Raw genomic sequence first — 22786 nt, 5'->3', positions numbered from 1 at the left:
TAAGCTTTTTGTGGAAAAATGAGCAAAAATGTTGAGATTACATCGCAATTTTGTAGTGAAGTGAAGTGCAATCAAAAAGACAACTATAGTCAAACTGTCTTAGATTTATTACTGATTTCGTTCATATATTGCAGAGGAAGTCCTGACCAACTTTTACAATCGTCCTGAAAACAGTAAACAATAAAAGGAAAAAGGTGAGCGAGGTGAAAGGTGAGGTATATATGGATAGTTAAATGTTGAATACACTCTATACTTTGTCCCTTTACCGTACACAATTTGTTAATAACAACAAATGGATACAATATACTCCTATGCCATCTCACTGTGCACAATACAGTCGCTGGTACGACAGTCCGACAGCGTTACCCATTTTGGAAACCAAGGCACACCCCTCCAACATTTTTTTTAAATTGTATCTTAAAGGGTGGGGTAAATCACAGCCATTAAAACCATGAGGTCAAAATATTTAAGCAAACGCACCCATCAATCGCATCCTTAGTGAAGGTGTATGCATCATTATCAGAGTAAAATGAGTTGCCCAACAGTGTCCTTGAATCAATGTGTTTTTGTCCCTGAAGTGTTCCATCACCCATATTAATACACCAAAAAAGGAAAAACACCATCACCATACAATAGAATTAGAAATAATAGCAAATTCCTGATGGCCATTCAGTGTTTGACTTGTTTTTAGGAGCTGGTGTGCACTGACTAATTTAGTGAGCAGTATTGTGTGTTACGGTGTCTAAGTGAGTACGTAAATGTGCGTGAGTGAGAAAGATGCATCTTTGCTTTGTGGTCTCTATTAGATTGTAGATCAGCATTTTGTCTCCTCTGACTGTCCTGATATGCTTTAATGCCCTAATCTGCTGTCTTAAACCTGTGATTTAATGTAAACTGATTTGTAAACATTTATGACGCAGGCCGATGCACTGCGAGAGCCCAGGGTACTGCTGCTGGGTTTATTTTAACCATAATTTCTTCCGCAACAGTACCAAGCTCCTATTGCTTGTGTCACAAGAACCTCTTAGCACTTCTTACCCTCCATACAAAGGTAGCACAGTGAGTTGAGGCTGTAAATATAGACTTGACTGAAAACAGTCTTCAATAAATGTATTTTTAGTCTTTTTTGAATTACGTTAAAAAAATGACAGTAGAGGAACAGACCCTTGGTTATGCATACAGCTACTGTACAAACATTTTAGCAATGACAATCACGCATGAAAAGAGTTGTGTCTCCAATATGTCCTAGCGAGCAGACTACTAATTCTGCAATCGTAATTCTGGGGGCTGGGTGGAGCCAACAGTACAATAGTTAATACCCTAATAGTAGTAATGACAATAATAATAATAATAATAATCTGTCTGAAGTCAGCTGGGATTGGCTCCACCGCATCAGTGACACTCATGATGGTTAGCGGTTCAGATAATGTATGGATGAATTATAATGATGATAATAATAATAATAGTGAGGATAAGCGGTTCAGAAAATGGATGGATGGATGGATGGATGGATGGATGGATGGATGGATGGATGGATGGATGGATGGATGGATAAGCACCCTATACTGTAACATAACATGTACATGTAACCTTTTTAATGGAAATAGGAATTGTAGTATTCCCTCAATAATATTAAATGCATCTGTTGTACTATTTAATGGTTTACAATGTCAAAATGAATTCTGTGAAAGAGCTTAATTATGAAACAAGCTGAGTGACAGCCCAAAGTATTTGTCCTGTATATCTGGTGTAAAATTCAGCTAGACTTTTAACAGTCAAGCATCAAAAAAGAATGCAAATGAATAGCTGTTTAGTGATTCCAAGTGATGTGCAATAAATTACACACGTTTTATGATATATACTTACAATTAAATGAATCTGGATGAGCGTTCTAGAGAGGAAAACTTTAAGGCAGCCCTTATGCAGTTGTATCACCTCACTTGTGAGCATGGAAACGTGCACGCTCCCTCTGGAGTCAACAAGCAAGTAATGAGAAAAGTGTCTAACACCACATGGATTGTCTAAAAAAGTTTGGAGATGCATATTCAACAAGTGTAAATGTCACACTATGCAATTATACTGTGATTAATTTCTTACATTTGGCACAGCGAAGCGGGGGTCGTTTAGCAGGTGAGTAACAGCACAGCCACAGAAATGTTATGTATTGACATGGGAAGGTCTTGTTTAAGACATTGAGATGGATGAAGTGGTCACAACTGCCTAGTAAATGAGAGTTGAGTCACTGTTGGGCAGTGGGTGGCAGTGAGTTGGTGATGAAGCAAGAGTAAAAGTTAAGCATCTCAATAGTCTTTTGTTTTTAAAACCAGTACGACACCCAATCATCAACATTTTTTACGCATTGGCTGCAAATGGACAAGCCTGGTATATATAGACATAAAAGTACATTCTCAAGAACTACTTGTCTCCATCTAGAGATTGTGTTCTCTCAAAGAAGCGTAGTTGTGTTTGATGACCTCAACATGAGCTTTTTTTTTTGCTAGTTCTTTCTGTGCTTCAAAGTTTATGATTATCATAGGCTGATTGAATTTCAAATGACAACCCCCATAAAAATTAAGAGAGAGGGAGAGAGAGAGCGGGTGAATGGGTCTCACCCATTTTTCTTTTCCTCTTGTGAAACATCCTGAGCATGAGAAAGTCCACTGAGTCCAAACAAGTCCTTTGCGGGACATTTTTGGATAAATGAGATAAAATCCAGCACAGATCTGTGTTTGACAAAACAGTTCATCCATGCTCAAGTGGATGGCAGAAAAGAAATAGGCTTCTGTTTTATATTCAGCTAACTTTCAGCCATGGGGGGAGACGATTGGCCTGCTGATGTTGCTGTTGGTGGTCATAGCAGACAGTTCCCACCTGGACGGAAGAGAAAGAGAGTTCTAAAATCAATGATGAAGATAAGAAAATAATAATGAAATAAATTGAAAAATAATATTAACATTTGTGTCATTTGATGTCAAGCGGTGTCACAGAAAGAATCAGGGGGACCTTTGTAGCTTTGTACAATGGCCAACATACCACAGTATGACCACATTCATTTTCACATTTTGATGAAATTAAATAAGACCGACCACGTGATAGCCCTAAAATACAAAGCAGTTGTAATTAATGGTGTGTGACATCAGTTGGATGAGGGGAGGCTATGATGTAATATGAGAACCGGGAGCAGTGTCTGACAACAGGGTCTAGTACTGACCTGATGACAGGTCAGAGGTTGAGCTCCAGATTGTTATCACTGGCTCTGGTTTCAACACTCCGTCCCTCTCAATAGCTTTGTTCGTTTTTTTGTGTAGCGCGTGTGTGTATGTGTTGGATTGGCACAGAGGCAGGAGATTTCATTGAAGAGTACCGGGAATTGATCAGAATTTTATGACCTCACAACGTCTCTCTCACACATATACGCACACAAAAGAAACTTTATACGTAGGTTCAAAATAACTCTGAACTTTAAAAAGAAGTGCAAGGCGGTAGTGATGATGCAAGAGAAACGACGTCAAGTGACAAAAATGAATTAAGTTTTAATTTGTTTTTAAAAGTTTGTCTCTTCAAACAGTGGCAAAGCACACAACAACAACAGGGACAATTTAATAAGTAGCATATGTCAAAGAACAGGATGTTTGTCAGACCTGATATCATGCGGGAGGCCCGACTGCTCCAGACGGTACTGAATTACAGCTATTTTGCATAATGTTTTCAAATTAGGACCTGAAATAAAGAAAAGAGGGATGACTCATAGGATAGAGACATTAGTGAAACACAATTTAGAACGTAGCCACGTCACATAATTAAAAGCAGTTTGATCTATGTTATGAAAATCACCTTGTTCAAGTTATAAAGTGTACCACATAATAACATGAGGCTTGTGTGAAAACTGAATGAGGCATTAACATAATCAAATGTGCCTCTCTACACAGAAAACACCCACGCCATTCATTCTGGACAAAATCGCATAGCAACTGAATGTGCATAGGCTGTGAGCACTAAAGAATTTAATCAAGGTGAAAGACCTGAGAACAGGAAGAAAGTCGATTTAGATTTAGACTCAACTTTGGTTACCCCTTGGGATTATGACTAACATCATTTTCATTTTAAGTGCAGAAATTCAGGTGAGGCCTGTTTTCCTCATTGTTAACAGATGGAACCTTCTTGGAATATATTTGAAACTTTCAATTTTATGTCTTTTGGGGAATTCTTCTGTGTACGGGTCCCAGGTGATCAGGGCCATCGTCTCATAAAAGTGACCTAGTATGTGCAGTGTTGCAAAGACCAGCAAACACCACTGCAATGGTTCCTTGTGAAACTCTGTCCTTGTTTATAAAAACACATACTTTACGTTGACTATCAACAAATTCAACCACTTCGAAAACAATCCGTCTCAACGAGGTGGGTGAACCATTAGAGCTACAGTCGCAATCAAACCACAAAGTGCAACTACTTCAAACACTTCACTTCACACAATCCCAGAGGAGCTCAGGCAAATCTGCATTCAGCTCAGAATGTACTCAAATGATGGTGAAGGCAGAGTAAGCAGAATAGAAGAAACAACTCTTGGTGTCATGATGTGCTAAACAACTCATTACCTGTCAACCACAGTAAAGCCATTTGTATTGCATGGTTGATAATGAATAGGCTTGAATGGGGTGAATGCTGTATAAGTACTGTTCATCATGTTCATCTGAACGCTATTAAAGTGATGCAGACGATGCGTATGATCTAAGATGAATGTATATATGAAGCAGAAGCTTGCATAGAGCTTGTACTTTGGAGTTGGTTTACACTTCAACGGCCATATTTCTGTCTTCAGGCTAAAAGAGGGAACATATACGTACATACAAGGGGCGCAGCGATCAGAATGGACCCCCATTTCCTTAATTTTGGGGAATAGATGATTGGCCGATCCCTTAAAATAAAATCAATCTTGCTCACCAAAGTGACTTTTATCTACAGAGGTCCCAAAGTGTACCTCAGATTTAACAGACAATGCCCCTCGACATCAGTTTGGAAATATGTGTGGGGAAAAGCGATGGGTGACAGAGATACTCACAGAAATCTAAGATGTAGAGGTCTGAATGATCCATGAGGTCAAATTCATCACCCATTCCTTGCTCAGGACAGGGACTGCAACAAAGACAATAGCTTGTAGTTATCAAAGAGAAAGAAATGAATACAGGGCAGCATCACCTTCTGCTCCACAAACTGCATTACGAACTAGAACGTAATTTAATTCAACTTCTTGGCACATTTTATCACTGTTAACCAAAAAATCACAGACGATTAAAAATGTGCTGGTGACACATCGTTCAGCTCTCCTTATCACGGCCAGCTTGATTTTAAGCCCACAGGAAGTCGAGCAGTGCAGTAAGACAGGCTGGCCCGTACAGATAGCCTCCCAGACATGTGATGCCGTTCATATCATTGCACATCTGTTTCCTGCCATGGCAACATGCACATATGCAAACACACCTGTAACACACTCGGTGCATCACTGCCAAGAGAAGAGAAACTAAACTGATGAAATAAATAACGATATTACAAATTAGATTAGAAGTCGGAATTAAAAGTTAGCACCTGATTCAAACTTGTGCAAACAAGAAATAATACTGCTGATATTTTAAATGAAAACAATACAATGGTATTTATTTTTTTGTAATGCATTCATTAATCCGTGACTTCACCAATTCATTTTCAATCATAACAAAGAAATCAAGTGCATTCAATTAGACTAATCAAATTTCAAGAGTCACAATTAACACTCAGCAGTAACATTAAGCAGCTCTGCAACATGCTATTTTATTCCCCATAATACAAATGAGTCAAAAACTCCAAATATCAGTCGCAATAACTCACGTCTTTAAGAACAAAAAATAAAGCAGATACTCTAAACATACTTTCTATCGTGGCTGGCCATAGGCCTAAAATTGGGGCCTCTATGACAAACTTGAGTAGTAAGGACAAAAGGAGATTCAGATGTAATCAACATACATCATCATGATTGGCCAGTAGGCTCCAAATCTATTTTTGGGCAAATTCATACCTTCTATTGAACATCCTTTTTATATCACACACCCGTACATTAAAGGGAGAGAAAACATGGGACCAGTGCATCCCTACTTGGGAGTTGATTAAATAGTTTGAGGATCCCCCGCACCCCTCCAACTCATCAATCTCTATTTCTCTTTCCCGCTGTCTCCGCCACCGCGTCTCCCTCTCGCTGCGTGTTCAGGATGTTGTAAGGGGTTTACACTCCTAATCTTCCCCAAACAAACATGTTTGAGGCTTAAAGCAGCCAGGAGAGGAGCAGAGCACGAGCACAGTCGTCCCAGAGGGCCAGCTGTGGAAGTCATTACGCCCCCTTCCCCAAAAAAGGTGATCCACCCAGGCTTATAGAGAACCTTCAATCGAATACCTTCAACAACCCCGTCCCATCATCGGAACACCGGTGACTCTTATCTTTGCTTCCCGTCCTTCATATAGACCGACAGGCTGTACCATCACTCAAGTGTCATGCCTAAAACGTTCAGAGCACAAACTCAAGGCCCGGGGGCCCAGATACGGCCCGCCACATCATTCTATGCGGCCCGCAAAGACAAATTGTGCATCAAATTCGTGTGTCATTACTCGAATTGCAAATTGTCTTCACTTTTAATATCTTTTTCTTTTTTTATATTTGACCAGTTTTTACTTGTCTGATTTGCAAATGAGTTATTTGTCAGTTTGTTTAGTAGCTTTTACTGTATATAATAAGAGGTGCTCATACATTTATTTGGGTTGACAGTCATAATGGCCCTCCGAAAGAAGCTCTGACTACAATGCGGCCCGCCCAAAAAATTAGTTTGACGCCACTGGTTTAGGGGTAACAGGAATGTTGGTAAAGAAAATACCACAGAAAACTAGATGGAGGGAATCTATGCGACATACCGAACTCAAGTAATGGGCACTGCACGCAAGACAAGAAGAAGCAGGCTTGTAGAAGTGCAAACCGATTCAATAGCACCAGATAATGGCGGATTATTTTCACCTATTTTAGTTGCTAGTAGTATCTAGTTGCTGTAGAAAGAAACAGATTAAGTTAGCAATTTACATGCCCACTTTGATTTTGTACATTTTAATACAAATTGTGATTTATAATGTGTTCTATTGTGCATTACAAATGGTTGATAATTGCCAAACTGCTATTATAATGTGCTAAACAAATGAGCCCAATAAGGTAAGAGACAAGTGGAATAGTTTGTAAAAGAGAAAAATATGTCTGAGCCATTAGAGTTCAGTAGTTCAGGAAGCGAAACCAATTAATGTGACATAATTATCATACATGCTGTTGGCAACTCAGTTTGTTTGTTGAGTTTTTAATTCTTGTCAGTGCCTCAACGTTTGTTGTTAAAGGTTATGCAAAGTTGAACATGTTGGAATGACACCAACAGCACCATAAGTAACTCCACTGTCTCGAGAACACAATGCAGCGCGCTAGCTGTCAACAACTCACACAGCGAGAGAGTGTCAGCCTTGGATGCTGATGCGTGAAAAAGGTACAGATAAGAAAATGCCTTAAGACCATCAAGAGAAATGACAACTGTATTGCTGGGACACAACTTTCTCGCCTACTCATGGACAATATTAGCCTGGGTGTGAAATCCAGCAGCACATTAATGTTTTATTGCTCTTTGTAAAACAAGCCAAAAAGATCTTAGAAGTAAGGGAAGGAAAAGGGGGAGTTGATGGAAGCGGGAAAGTCACAGTGTTTGGACTTTATGTGGCGTCCTGGTGTTTGATGGTTCACTTTGTTACTCGATCAGCAAAGTATCACTACGTGTGAAAGTTGGTTGTCCCGACCCCGCAACAACGGTGGTTCCCAGTCTAAAAGAAGCCAGAGCGATACTCCCCCACTAAAACAACAGTGGTTGCTATTTCAAACAACACTCAATGAGGGTGTCTAATCACCCAATTGCCGTCTTCTCTAGTAAAGCGCTGACGTCTCCCCCTAATTATCTTTGAAAGTAGGCCACTGAAACAGTAGAAAATCAACTACTGTGCTAAAACTAATGAGGGAACATTAGAACCAAGGAGGATTCCAGACTGGGAATTCATCCATGTAAATGCCAAACGGTGTTGTAAAAACACCAGCAAGAAATGCCAATGGGAAAGTTATGACGATCTGTTGGAGTGTTTTGAGTCATTTCATTGGCGATATCCTCATTCTTGGAATGATACGATCTTCATCCTGTTCCTTTCGCTACAACATCCTATTGAACTTTGCTCCTCCAGGACCATCTAGCTCACAGGAACTTATCGCACACACTACAACTTCCTGTAAAACACCTTATCAGGTTGAACAGACACTTTTAATTAGTTTTGTAAGCCTTTTAGAGAAGAAGGAAAAAACAAATGAATTTAACAGCTGGTTCTAGCAAATCCTGCGGCAAAAATGAATCAACACTGGGATGCAGATTCTGTCATAAAGCAAAATCTGCATTTTGAGTCCCACTTCTGAACTTAGATGCGTGATGCACTGGTTGTATGCGTGTCTGAACCTGTATCCAAATTTTATATTGGTGACGTTCATTAAGCTTCCTTTGCTGACCTATTTTAAATGGCATACTGGATTCTTGAAAAACAGTAAACGAAGGTTTCGATAATCCAATTGTTATCACTCATTGTTAGATTCTCATCCATTTTTTTCTGCCTTAATCTTTGCTGTCTCACCAAGTCTTACCAACATATCTGTGCCCCCTCCTGAGTGGTGGCTGGAAATTGGATTAAGACCTGTAGCCCCATGATGAGAGTGAGACACTAACTACTTCTGGCTCCTGAAGATGCCTGTTTTCAGATTAGACAATGCCAGTTGCTATTTATATCCAAATCTCAAATTCTAAGATTTGACGACAAATCTAATTTGCCTTTCAAATGGAGCAAAAGTGCAAAGTGGCCCTTTCACACATTTATTTATTGGGCTTCTCTTTTCAGGGCTGCGTTTGCAGGGTTGTTTTTTTAATCACATTACACTGACACAAACTTGGAGCTGATGGGAAGAAGAAGAAAGACATGAATTACTATTTTGGGCGTAACACAGCTGGTTACAATCTATAGGAGGTGGTTGAGGTGGCATATTAACGTTTTAAAACTCTTGCCACATTATCCAGCTGCAATTCATAAAACGGATGTCAAGGCCAAATGGCGCAAGATCCTAAAGATGATGCTGTAATACAGAATAATGTACAGCAGAAACAGGTTGTTCTTTTCACGGTTGATGGCAAACCATATTATGTGATGCCTTTAAACCTTGAGTTATAGAAATCTTTTCCTCTAGTCACAATTGGTCAAAACTAAAATATTGAAATATGTAAGAAATGAATCTTCAGAGCACATTTGCCACAAAATCCCATGACAGGAATATTGAATCCAATGTTCGACTTTTATTTTACATGTCATTTTACTTGAATGACATTACAGATTGTCACCGATGCAGGTTGTTTATTTGAGCTGCCGTGGAGCACTCACCCCTATGACACCATAACGTATACAGGCTGTTGGTGGGTTAAGGAGGGTTAAGATGCAGATGAAATACTAGCATGCTAACGTCTTTGAAGGGTAAATCACTGAATTGCTGTGCTGCCCAAAGGTCTCGTACCGCACGTGCGAGATGCCCCAAATCCATCTCAGGTCACCTCGCTGTTTGACAAGTTTTATCTCAGCCATATGAAACACACACAAAAGCCGACTGTCAATTCCTAAAAGGAAACCTCTGCAACCTACCCTTTGACACGAAAGGGATAATGACAACATGTGTATAACTGAAGAGTTGATAATCGTGTTTGCGTGGAGCCAAGCGTCTCCGCAGCATGTCTTAAAACGGAATACGACAAGTGCAGCTGCAATGGAAAACGATGTGCAGGAGTTTGACCATAAATTCAAAAGTTAAAATGTATAAGGCGTCATTAGCATTATATGAAATACATTGGGAAAAGACAAAGAAAAAAAACGGTTCAATAATCAACTGGCAAAGTCCAACGTAGTGTTTAGTCTAAAATTGAAACTATCAGGTTCAATGGTGATAAGCTACACTTTAGCCAGCTGGACTATCATAACAGCAGCCCTTTCCGCCATTGATAAGGTGCTAAATGGTATTATAGGTGATATCGAGGCACCAGACTTTTGACCTCCTGATCAGCAAAACAAGATCAGTGGACAAGGTAGAAAATCACTGGCTCAGCAAATTGCTGTTTTAAATTCACTAGTCAAATTCCACCCAGATTAAATATCATGGTGAGATTTTGGTGGAATAAACAAGAGGTTTTGTGTTGGGATGTTTTGGCTACCAGTGAGATTACCTGCTATGTGGTCTCCCTTGAAACGAGTCCTAAGCAACCACACAGTCTCTCGAGCTAGAAGCATGGGCTAACAACTTGAAAATTAGGATTTCTATATCGCCAAACATCTAAAGCATTTCGTAGACTGCTTACCTTATTCAGTAATGAAAATGATTTGCTTTAAGAATAAATTCAATTTGGCAAGATTGGTTCGAAATCTACAAAACAGCTTCTACACTACAATTAAAGGTTTTATTAAAATACTACTTTTTAAACAAAAGGAACTACAAAGGTGTTGAAACAAAAATGCATTTAATTTTGACTCACTGCACTTGGGAATACTTTACATTTTAAAAGAAAAATAAGATCAGTAATATTTTTAACTAATTACAATATTTGTGAGTGTAGTACTCTTGGATGAATCACTTGCAATAATAATAAAAACTTAGAGATAAAGTCAAACAAGATTTTATATTTATATTATGGTACAAATACACTTTATTATGACAAGCAGTAGATTCTCCCAAACAGCTTGGAATCTGTCTGTTCACAGTGTGCCAATCTGTTATGTCCTTGTCCCACTATACCCCTCAAACGATGCCCAGTTCCCAGCCTGAAAAATAATTTAGCAATTTACCATTACCATAAAATGTTGTGCACTCATCTTAGCTGTGCCACTTAAAGCTAAACAAGATAATTTATAAAGCTGGAGTATGTTCAGTGACTTGCATGGAGCTCAGAGATATTGGATGTTTCATTTTGCAGGCTATGCAGTTAATTGCTTTGGTAGGTGAAGGTCAGTGCAGGTGGAGTTAGTCATGCATGGGTCGTCCTTCGTGGGGCAATGAGCAGGTCTCGGCAAATGAGTGTAGCAGAGGTGGTAAGGGCAGATCAAATTGCACTCCGTGAGAAAGAATGCACCCTCAGGTCATAAATCAGTGATGGGGCAGAATTTCGCGCCTCTCTGGAGCTCAGCATGCCAATTTACACTAACGTAAGTGGCACTCTAGGCTGCCAAAACTATCCAGCCATTTACCCTTAAGCAATGTGTACACTCCATTTCTGAAGCATGCTATAAATTGGGTCAATTCCTGTGCAAAAATGACACATGGACTCAGAAGAACCTGTATTAATGATCTTTTCGTCTAAAACCAATTTTTACATCCTATACAGAACAATCTGTATTAATGATCTTTTTGTCTAAAACCATTTCTTACATCCTATACAGCTTAACTCACCTGCTGGATTTAGCTCAGACTAATAATTTCACACATCAAAATGCCTTTGAAAGCTGGGCGATTTGGGAGTTCCGGGATTTTATTGTACTTCACTAAAGCAATAAATAATTGCCAACACAAATCTAAGACTGAGAATAAATATCAACAGAGGGGCTCTGTTCAAGATCAGTCTGAAAGGACAACCCAGGAAAACAAAATGTGAGCCATAAATTTGAACACAATTTCCTTGGGCCGACCTACCAAATGAGCAGACCCACAAAAGAACACAAGCAACGTGTCCGGCGCATAATTCATGGGGCCTGTGCAAGCATTCGTCAGCTGCATAAAGACAGATACCAATAACTTTTTAGGCCTGTTAACTGCCCTCCTGTTGTTAGGTCATGTAAAAACAAACACACGAACCAGGCCCCTTTATAACAGAATGGTTTAAAGTTAAAAAAAAAAAAAAAAAAAAGACCTTTCTTTTACCATCTTGTAGTGCAAATTAACACGGATGGGCAATCTTGATTGCAAAAAAAATAAAGGAAGTAATAATAATAAAAAAACAAACTACTTAGAAGCCACTTAGTGAGAATTTGTGCGTCTTACTTCAGTGTGTACTCGTTCTTATGGGAGTTCCTGTGCGTAAGAAGCTTACAGGTGCTCATCTAAACAAACATGAAATGCCAGTCAATAGAAATGTGTGGTCAATTTGTGACAGGAGTCTTAAGATCACACCTATGTGGATAGTAACAAAAACAGAAATAAAGTACAAGTGGACTAAATTGAGAAGACCATTGATTTGAAGATTGTGGAATTAGTGTGTTGTTTCTTTCATCGTTCCCGTGATTCTAACCACACTAACTGATGAATTTTACCAACTCAAGCCCAGTTTGTTCTCAACAGGAAATCGAGTCCCGGTGAAATCCACTATGGGCTAATCCAGGGGATAGGGATATCCAGGGTAAACAAAACAGTGTTTAAGTATGTTTTACTGTACAACGCAAATTGGAGGCAGGCTAACTTTGCAAGATACAAAAACACAAGGTACATTATTTATCTTAACATGGCTTAAGCATGGTTTAGCATTCTGGTTCACTTCAAAATGATTTTGCTTAGAGTAATGTCCTGTGAATTTAAAGTGTAAAATTACACTTTTTTTAAAAAAGCGTGACTTTGATTGCTCATTTGCTATTTAAGTTTAGTGTTTTGCTGTTTAACAAATGTAAAATGGAGACCTTATTTGTACACTTAAGTCACCATTAAAAACAAGTTCGAATATGGCTTGTACATTTAATAAACGTTTTATCATGGGACGGTGCAACTTTCTACGAGGTCGTTAGGATTTTTTTCTCCTTAAATCATCAAACTGGATATTGACCAGCATTTCGAAACAGATTATAGTCAACATTTAATATTGCATTGTATTTAAGGTAAAAAAAAAAAAAAATCAAACAGATTATTGTCACCATCTTGAGTATGCTGTTATTTATCTGAATGAAGCTGTTCGGAAAATTGTGCTTCTCATACTTCAAAAATGCCTCACTATAAACCCGTGATAATTTTAGAATTATAAAATTTAGGCAACAGATTGAAATTATTTTTTTAAGAACAAGAGAACTTAAACGTAGCACCTTCCCTAGGCTTAAACGAATTCAAAGTAATACAAGTAACACATTTTGGAACATTTTCTGACCTGAATTGCTGCCAAAATTTCCAATGCTTACAATATCTAAATGAAACACAGTTTGACACTGACAAACAGAATTGTTTTTTTCTCCTCCATTTTGATAAGATCTCAGAGCAATGTAGTTATTAATCATTACTGTACTGCGGTTAAAAGAATGTCGCTCTGATAATCACTGAATACTTTAGGTGTGGTTTTAACCAAGAACTGATCTCAATCTTACATGAACAGTGGAATTGTATTACTTCAGTCAGTTGCAAATTATTTTTGTGAATATTGTGGCGTTTTATTTCATTAACAGAGGGGAATCAACAATTTTGTCTATGTATGTAAATAATATTATTTGTACTGTAATTAAACCTATGATACAGAGGCCATCCAGACTGAGTTATCATGAGTTGAGGTCTGAAGGATTTCGGGCCTGTAGACGCAGTGGGGCTGAGAGGACTCTTATCCGCAACCTTCCCATCTGCACTATCAGGTTTTCCCAGTGGGGTTTTGACTGATAACTCAGCTTTGTGATAACAATAGCCCAGGTCCCAACTATGCTGGGCCATCTAAAAGCCGTTAGCTACCTCATTAGTCCACTGGCTACTGGCCTCGAAACAGCACAGTGGCACTTTAGCAGGTACCAGTCAGTTATCATTACTGCCTTATGACCACCAATGAAATCATCCCAGGCGATCGTCTACAGGAGCCAGACCATCACATTGGCATGTAGGGAAGAGAGAACAGTCCTTGCCCTAAATTTGATCATGATTTAAATTAGAAGTTAAACTAATCTGCCTTATTTGAGAATGTCAAAAACTACAGCGAGTAGTTGTGTATCAAAGCTTGACTAATCAGTGACTAACATGCAAAGCTGTATCTACTGTATGTGACAAACTATTTCAATATTTTTTTGCTTTACCTGGTTCCTCCAAAGAGGATGATTCCATCTCCAACCATGCAGCAGCACTGACGTCTCCGAGGACATGGGCCTTTCCCCTTGGGTTCTATTTTTGTCCATAAAAAGGCTTCTGTAGCGTAACACACATTGATAATGATGTTGATTATTTGGGGATAAAAAGATGCATACAGTACCGTATTGACATGTTATACATACAAACCCGTTCACTGATATTCACTGCTTTCTGCACTAGATCAACCATGAAGATTTTACTTTCTTTGATGCAATTTAAAAAATGTATACTCCAACAATTAAATCGACAACTAATCAATTATCAAATTAATCGATAGTCATTTTATCAATAAATTTCTGCCAGAGAATATTCTCAAATTTCCGTAGTCTTCCATGAATGCAGACCTAATATCTTTTTTCTTTAATTTAACTTTGCCTTGCAAAACAATGATCAATAATTTTGTCTATTTTCTAACATGTTACATCCCAAACAATCCACTAAATCATTACTAATGTTAGTGCATTTTCTGCACTTTCGATTTAGAAAATTGTTCTGCTTTGTTATGTTTTTCCCCATTCATTGATTAATCAACAAATAAATCTATTATAAAACTCATCATGGGTTGCCCTAATTAGGTGATCAGGGGTCACCAACCTTTTTCAAGCTGAGATCAATTTTTGGGAAGGGCTACCTACCAGTTTGGTACGCATTCCTGAAAAATAAGCGAAGACATTGATCACGCTAATTACATCTCACAATAATTAGGAAACAGAATAAAATCATTAGGCAATACTTCTATAGATCTACTTATGAGATTCTTGGGAGCCTGCGGGCACTACGTTGGTGACCCCTGCCATAGATCAAAAACATGTAACCAGGCATATCCACAAGTCAGCCGTTTGAAGTCTAAAACTCTTGATAATTCTTCTGATAACTCTTCACTTTAACTTTGAGGATAGTTGTGGTTCAAATTAGGAGGACTTATGAATATTTCAGAATATGTCCATAAAGATATTCTTAAGTTTGTTTGAAGTGTCTTCTTATTTATTGAATATTTTAATATATTTACTATATTAGCCCTGAACTGCCTGCAAACGTTTCACCATCCTGGTATATAGGGATAAAATAAATCCTGAGGGAGACCGTGCTGTGGGAGATACAACATACACAGACGCTTGGCAAAACATTAGATTAGTTGACTGCACTGAACATTAGAACAAAGATTTATCCCAAATTGATAATGGAAAAAAACACATTCATTTTCTAAACAGCTTATCCTCACGAGGGTCGCGGGTGTGCTGTAGCCTATCGCAGCAGTACACGGGGAGTAGGCGAGGCACACTCTTAACTGGTTGCAAGCCAATCACAGGGCACAAGGGAAAGAGCAACTGAGAGATGTAAAGAGCATTCACCTGGACTGAATTTCCAGAGATCATTGAAGTGCTGGTCCACATTGGCATTGTATCCTCCAAATATGTATAGCTCTCCCTTGTAGCAAACTACATATGCACATGGACAAGAATGGGAGATTATATTAACCATTGAGCATGAAGATTAATAACATTTGTATAAATAACACAACCCGCCGGGATGAATTGCAAGATTTGAAGCTAAATGGCAGTGCAGTGAAAATTGAATGAGTTCCTTACAAGCTGAGTGACTTCTTCGTCCATCAGGTGAGAGCTGTGTTGCGGGCCTGCTCAGCCAGGTATTGGTCTGCGTATCAAAAACTTCTATCTGGTTGCAGTAGATCTCATTGTGGGAGTGGAATGGACCAAAATGGTCACCTCGCCCTCCAAATACAAACATTTTTGTACCAATGATGGTTGCCGAGTGGAAGTCTCGCCAGCTTGCTGGAATGCCCTAAAAGGAAAAAAATAGAGTGCATTTGTTTGAAAATAAATAAATAAAAACAATCAAATCAAAAATAACGGAATGATCACAAATTAGATTTCATATCTTTTAACACCACATCACTGTTAATTGTTATCTTTACACTGAGACGAGACATGAAGGGAAATTGTGACACCTAGTGGAGGCTATTAAAAGAAAACAACCAGAGGGCCAGAGGGGAACGCTATTATTTAGCAGTTGGAATAGAGTAATCAAAAGAAAAATAAATTCAGTTTTATGGAATTTTAACTGAAAGTGATTGCAATCAAATTAGTGAGGTGAACAACGCAGCATACAATAACCCTTAATAAGAGTCGTTCAAATATGTGCACTCAGCATGAATAAAAACATGACATGTTTAATTAATTGATGTCAAATTAACAAGTAGAACTTTACTTTAATAATTCTAAATAACTGTGCACATGGCAGATGTGCTGTACAATATAAGATGCTGATTTAATGATGGTGTTTATTGCAGAGGTACTTCATGCACTGGACACTAATAAAAGGTTCTAAATTGTGTGGTTGGTCTTTTAAAACATTTGCATTATAGACTGTGGTGTCCAGTTCTCCAGTTCACTAGAATGCATAAGATCCTGAAAACTAGAGATAGTTGCAGGAGTGAATGAATTAAGCCTTGCTGGATGAGCTAACATTTCCCTTCTTTTCAATTAAAGATTAAAATATATATATATATATTTTGTTAAACTTACCATGGTATCAATTAAAGACCAATGCATGGTAGTGGTGTCCAGCTTGTGGATATCATTGGAGAAGCAATCAGCCTAGAGAGCAGGACGTGAAAGGAATTGAATTTTCACTAGACCACCGTGGTGACCAAAAATTCATACTAAACTCAATTTGCCAACAAGTTGAAGGCACACATATATATAGCGGAAGAAGAGCTCAGGATTGGTGGAGGTCTGTAACTGGGCCTTCTACGTAATTCTCCTCGCGAGCAAAAAAATACTGGTTGTCTTCTCCTCTTCTTTCAGTGTGTAAAATAATGTCTGATGGTATTTAGACCTGACACCCCCCTCATCGATCTTCATGTATGTAGTTTTTCCAAGTGGAGTTACTGGACAAGTATCTTTCACTACATATTTTTTTCCATCACCCAGAAGAAAACAGGGCAAAGACTCACCAGCTGTTCGTAACCTCCAAATATATACATCGCTTTCAACAGTACACAGGCCGAGTGGCCATCTCTTGCCCCTGGAACGGTTCCAGAAATTTTGGGTGTGAACCATCTGTGGGTATCTAGAGAGCAGGGATAGCTTGAATTAGTTGTCAGTGCTTTACATCAAACCTCTGGTAAAAAGTAAGCAGAGATTTGGTGTGTGTGTGTGTTACACATGGCCTAGTTGTAATATATAGCAAGGAATAAATATCTGCATTGGAGTGTTCAATAGTGGGTTCAATTAAAGGATAGCCTGTACAATAGTCTTAACAAATATTTACCACAAACAACGCAAGCTCAAATTTTCTATTCTTTTTATTCTCATGAGTGTCGTAGGCGAGCTGGAGTCTACCCCAGCTGATGTTGTATTTCGATTTACCTGAAAGATCATCAGTCTGCTTTTGGGGGGGACTGCACAAATTTGAGTATATTTACTGTTGAGTGAGAGGCTGAAATTCGACTATAGGATTTCGACAATGTGAAATGTATCAATTATTTTGCTAATTGATTAGCAATTAACCACAGCACTTCTAAACTACTTGTTTTGCACATTTGTTAAACAAAACTTTCTTTGCCAAGTAAGAGAAAAATGTGGATTTTGTGAACCATTCGAACCCCAATTCACACCAATGTGTATATATCTTATATATTTTAAGTACAAGAACATTTAATATCATGATTATTCTGCTTAAGGAAGTACCAGACCATCAATGCAGAAAGGTTTGTAGATATATTGTGAGCATTCTCTACTTACTGACGTCGAATGCATACAGCACATTGCAGGCCCCTTCGGTGTCATTGCGCCCCCCCCACAAGTAGATGGTCTCATCCAGTAGCACCGCCGTGTGACCATAACGCATGTATGGCACTTCACGAGCCCGCTCATGTCCCAATGGCCTCACCGGGGGCAAGTTCATCCAGCGCATGGACACTACGGCATTAAATTGTCAAGGAATTAATAAGATGGTAACGCAATGCGGGCAAGTTTAAACCTCTCTTACATTCCCAGATGATTGGTTTGTGGATACATTTTCCTGAACTGTTTTATTTCTGTTTGTCTTGCTGGATAATATTTCACCAATTACTCATTTGCAGCTGACAGAGGGGGGTGGTGGGGATATTTTTAAAAATTAATCAAAAGGTAAAATGGCGTGACAGCAGGCACTGCTGCGGAACTGACACCAAAGGGAAGTCTCGGAGAGCAAGCAACCTGATGAAATCAGGAAACAACAACTGAGATGTTCTCATCTCCAATTCAAATGAGCATAAGCATCTTCAGGAAGGTTTGCTTGCTCTGATCTTTTGGCACACTCCCAATATGAATGCTCAGTAACTGCAACTGCAACACCCAGGTTGTTGTCACCGCTATTGTTTTGTGAACGATTATTTAGTACTTTAATTGTTTTGTGAACAATTATTTATTTATTTATTCTAACCAAGTGGAGGCTGACTAAAACGAGTAGTAATAAAAAGCGATGCAAAATGTAGGCAACTTCTCAAGCAAGCACACTCTGTACATTTACTTCAGTATGACATTTTTAAAGGTCATACACGTTTTTAACATAGCAGCAACACAAGACATTTCAATGCAAACTTGACTACTTGCACTTGTTGACTTGCAAAACATAAATGGAAGCCTTGAGTTTATCCATTCTAACTTACCAGTGTTGAAAACATGCACATCGATCTGACGGAGCGTCTCATAGTCTTCGCCGGAGCAGTAACCCCCAAAGGTGTAGACCTTGTGCTCCACGGCCACAGCAGCATGATTGACTCTCCGTGGCCCTCCTTCAAGGTGGACGGACCAGCGCAACATTCCACTCGCCTGCACCTCTGCGTAGTCAATCACTTCATCACCATCAGACCAATTGCCACCATTAAACCTGGGAACACAAAAAGAGGAATTAAAAAAAAAAAGGTGAAGGTAACTAAAGAACATTTCCTGGACTAGCTTAACTCCTCATTTCATCAAGTCAAGTTAAAAATTGTACTTCAGACATTACCTGTGCATCTTAAGTCTGGAAATAAAAATCACATTAGATTATTTCCTCTGAGATATGTATTTGTTTTGAAATGTGAACAACTCACAAGTCACCCAACATCAATGAAAGCTGTTTCCAACTTTGGAGGCTCCTCTGTATACATTTAAAAAGCAGTACCGTAGTGAAACATGGAAGAAGCTTGGTTATGTTCTTGGGCTGGCTCTTGCACAGGGTGTCTTAGATCTGTGTAGCATAACATGAAATATGAAGATCAAGTGGAGCACAAAGGGAGGGGGAGAAAAAAAAATCAAACTTTAAATTAAAACTTGAAAAGCAAAGGTAGGGCAGGAATATGTCAACCGTAATTGGCTGTTGTGATGCACATTTCCACCGCATCTGACCACATAATCATGCTCACAGTAATCTAGAGCAAAATGTGCTTCTCTGCTAAAACCACCCAAGAACAGCAAAGAACAAAACCCATGACTATTCTGAAGTGACCCTATGAGGCAAGATCTAAATCTTACTGAGAATCTGTGGAAAGTGCCGAAAATTGCAGAGAGGCAAAGACGCCCTTAAAATGTGAGACAGCCGAAGCAGTTTGCTCACGAGAAGTGGGACAAAATTCTTGACAGTCTTATTGACTTACAGAACTCGTTTGTGGGTATTGTTCATCCGAAAAGGTTAAGCCTGAAAAGGTTGTGCAACAAAGTAGTAGATAAAGCATAAAGTGTAGTCCATTTACCAAAACCTAATTTTGTCCAGATCAGTTTTATTTGTCATATCATGCATTTTTGCACGATTGAAAAAAGTTCCCATAGGTGCTAATAACAGGTCTTTGACATTCTTTGCTCTCATTCCATGGAGGACAAAGCAGTGCAGCACGCTTCCACTTGCAACACCATGAATGAATAGTTTGGGAGGGGAGTTGATAAGAAGCACATTCTTGTTTTATGATCTAATAACCAGTATTAGAGACCGAATATTTAACAATCGAGGCCCATGCGAGCAAAACATTTTGCAGCCCCCACTCTGTTTGATGACCCACTTTCTTGCTGACCCCCAACCTTTGTTTGCTCTTAAAAATACATCCCTGAGCGACCCTATCTATTTTGAGCCCCCCATCAGAGGGGTAACCAGATCTAAACTACGATTATTTTACTTCATCACACATACTGTAGATGCTGTGCTGTGTATTATACAATCCACACATGTCTGTACATACATTAGAAGCAACACTGGGTTTGCACAACGGCATGTTGTCTTCTGCAGAAGGTTTAAGTATAACCACCACTTGAGAGGTGGTGAAATGGGTCCACAATCCAAAGTGTCATAAGCGATCATGTGTCTGATTTAGGAACATCAACATCAGATTCAGTGGGGCAGAGCCATAACACCTTCCCACAGCTTCATCCACCAGCTAGTTAGGTTTAACATGACGTTTTAACCGTCATGTCTGTAAAAGACAGCGAGGTTGTCACAACCAACGTAGACGATCTTAATGTTATCTTGTTCCGCAGTCAAGCGATAGTATGAGACTCTTGGCGAGTAAGCTAGGCTAAAGCTAATCTACGCTACTTTATTTAGCGCATGCATGCCCGACTAGAAAATGACAAGAGTTATAACAGCGACATTTATTTGGATAAAACACAAGGTTGGTCAGTGCACGCCACGACAGCCAATAGGTTCTCATGTTAGTATGTTTAGCGTAGTTACCTTGGAGAAGAGTCGGAGGTGGTTCACTGATGTTTTTGAACACTGGCAGCAAGGCAGGCAAGGGAGCCCCTTGAAGGGATGTTGTGACGTGTCGGCAAGGGAGAGAGTGCGCCCCCTATCGCCTCATTCACGACTGTCACGCTCAAGGCAGTCATGTGACGGAGACGGCTCAACCGCTTACAGTTCAGTTTTTTTTTTCCTGGTAAGGCACGGCGTCTAGGAATGTTAATTGTTCAACGTGCATTGCCGGAATGACCAGTTCGCTTCCGTAGAAGGAAAAGTAGGGCATCTACTGCCTGCTCATGTAAATAATGTCTTCATATCATGACTGTCATCATGACTATCATAAGGCTGGTAAGGCACCAGATGGGGGCGACACTGTCATAGTGCAGTGGTTAACCCCACTAGTTTCATATGCACATTCACTAAACCCCTCTTTAGTGAAAAATAAAATGATTTTTTTCAAATTCAAGACATTGATGTTTTTTTACTGCTGCACAAAATGAGCCGTGCATGAGCATCACCTTGTTCAAAGAACAAAACCAACATAACTCACAACAAATTACACACCTGCAAATCAGTGTGACCTCTGGTGTTGCTTTTGCAAGACCAGTTCAGATAAGCATCATCATAAATTTACACAATAAAGCAGGTATGTTCGGACCGCCGCAATGGAGCTCTGCCGAACCCCTGAGACCGACTCACCGAACCCCTAAGGTTCGATGGAACCCAGGTTAAGAACCACTGTGTTAGTGGCTTTGTCCTTTATGACTGTAGGTCATTTATTTGGTCGCATAGTTATGTTAGTGACATAGTTCCTTATTTGTTCACATAGGATTAGATACATCATCTTCTCTATATATACTTGAGTTACTCAGTTACACTTTGTCAGAAATGTTTGCCTTCTACGTTTCTGTTGTTACTTTGAAATTTTGTACATAAAGACTGGTTTCCCACTCATGTCTACTGTCTGCTTCTGGGTCCAAATCCTGCATTAAACGTGACGGTACGTACTGCATCATGGACCCAGCAGACTCAGAAGACCCAATTCACTGAGCCGTGAGGCACTAAAGACCATTACTCGGTCAACGTGAGCATCTTCTGAAGACTGTTGTGGACTCTATTCAGAACCTTTGCACCATGGTGAACTCAATAGCCGCACAGATGGCGTCCAGCGTCCCATTGCTGATTTCATCACCTGCTCAGCCCCGCATCTCTAATCTGGGAGATACCAACTCACTGACAAAAGCTTTTTTTCCTCACCAGCCCAACATTCCATCGCCTGAACAATATTCCGGGGATGTAGGAGCTTGTGGCTGGTTCCTGTTAAAGTGCTCCCCGTTTTTTTTTACCAACAAGCAAGTGCATATTTGGACGATGGCTCAAAGTGTGCCTATGTCATCAACTTGCTTCGGGGAAGAGCAAGAAGATGAGCCAACGCCTCATGGGAATCAAAGTCAGAAATCTTGGAATCATTTGCTTCATTTTCCGAGGAGATGCAAAGAGTTTTTGATCAGCCTTTCATTAATCCAGCTAATACGTCAGGACTCTCAATCAGCTGCAGACTATGCCATCGAGTTCAGGATTTTAGCCTCTAAAAGTGGATGGAAAGAGGCTGGACAAAAAAAGCTTTAATTTGCGAACTGTGTGAGGAGCTTCAAAATCAGATGGCTTCCCGAGATGAACCTGAGACTCTTGAACAATGAATCTCTGTAGTAATCTGGATTAACAATTGCATCAGAGAATTCACCTCCTGATCTCTCTTTGGTTCCTCCTGAATATCACGATTCAGGGGAGGTGTTTAGTAAGTCTCGAGCGCTTTTCCGTAGGGTGGCAGACCAGTGATGAAATCAATTGATAGGTGGGAACTAGTAGATTGATTTCATCACT

General features: G+C 39.4%; 1 protein-coding gene across 2 annotated transcripts; it reads right to left on the bottom strand.

The window, feature by feature from the left end:
* Positions 1-89: 89 nt before the first annotated feature.
* klhdc3 (kelch domain containing 3) lies at positions 90-21048 on the bottom strand. 2 transcript variants are annotated; one of them, XM_061285754.1, is made up of 12 exons: positions 20897-21048; positions 19358-19423; positions 18861-19081; positions 17953-18129; positions 17163-17278; positions 16732-16803; positions 15775-15988; positions 15538-15624; positions 14134-14242; positions 5060-5133; positions 3642-3720; positions 90-2871 (listed from the first exon to the last, which is right to left on the bottom strand). In XM_061285754.1, the coding sequence occupies exons 3-12, from the start codon at positions 19012-19014 to the stop codon at positions 2805-2807; spliced, it is 1149 nt and encodes a 382-aa protein (XP_061141738.1). In that variant the 5' UTR covers positions 19015-19081; positions 19358-19423; positions 20897-21048; the 3' UTR covers positions 90-2804. The 2 variants fall into 2 exon arrangements, with proteins under 2 accessions (XP_061141738.1, XP_061141739.1); XM_061285755.1 differs by lacking the exons at positions 90-2871; positions 3642-3720; positions 5060-5133 and adding an exon at positions 13823-13966.
* Between the last annotated feature and the right edge of the window lie 1738 nt (positions 21049-22786).

This window comes from Syngnathus typhle, linkage group LG8 (assembly GCF_033458585.1).
Source record: "Syngnathus typhle isolate RoL2023-S1 ecotype Sweden linkage group LG8, RoL_Styp_1.0, whole genome shotgun sequence".
In the NCBI taxonomy this organism is placed as follows: Eukaryota; Metazoa; Chordata; class Actinopteri; order Syngnathiformes; family Syngnathidae; genus Syngnathus; species Syngnathus typhle.
The sequence above is the reverse complement of the archived record's forward strand: the minus strand, read 5'-3'. Positions and strand labels throughout refer to the sequence as shown.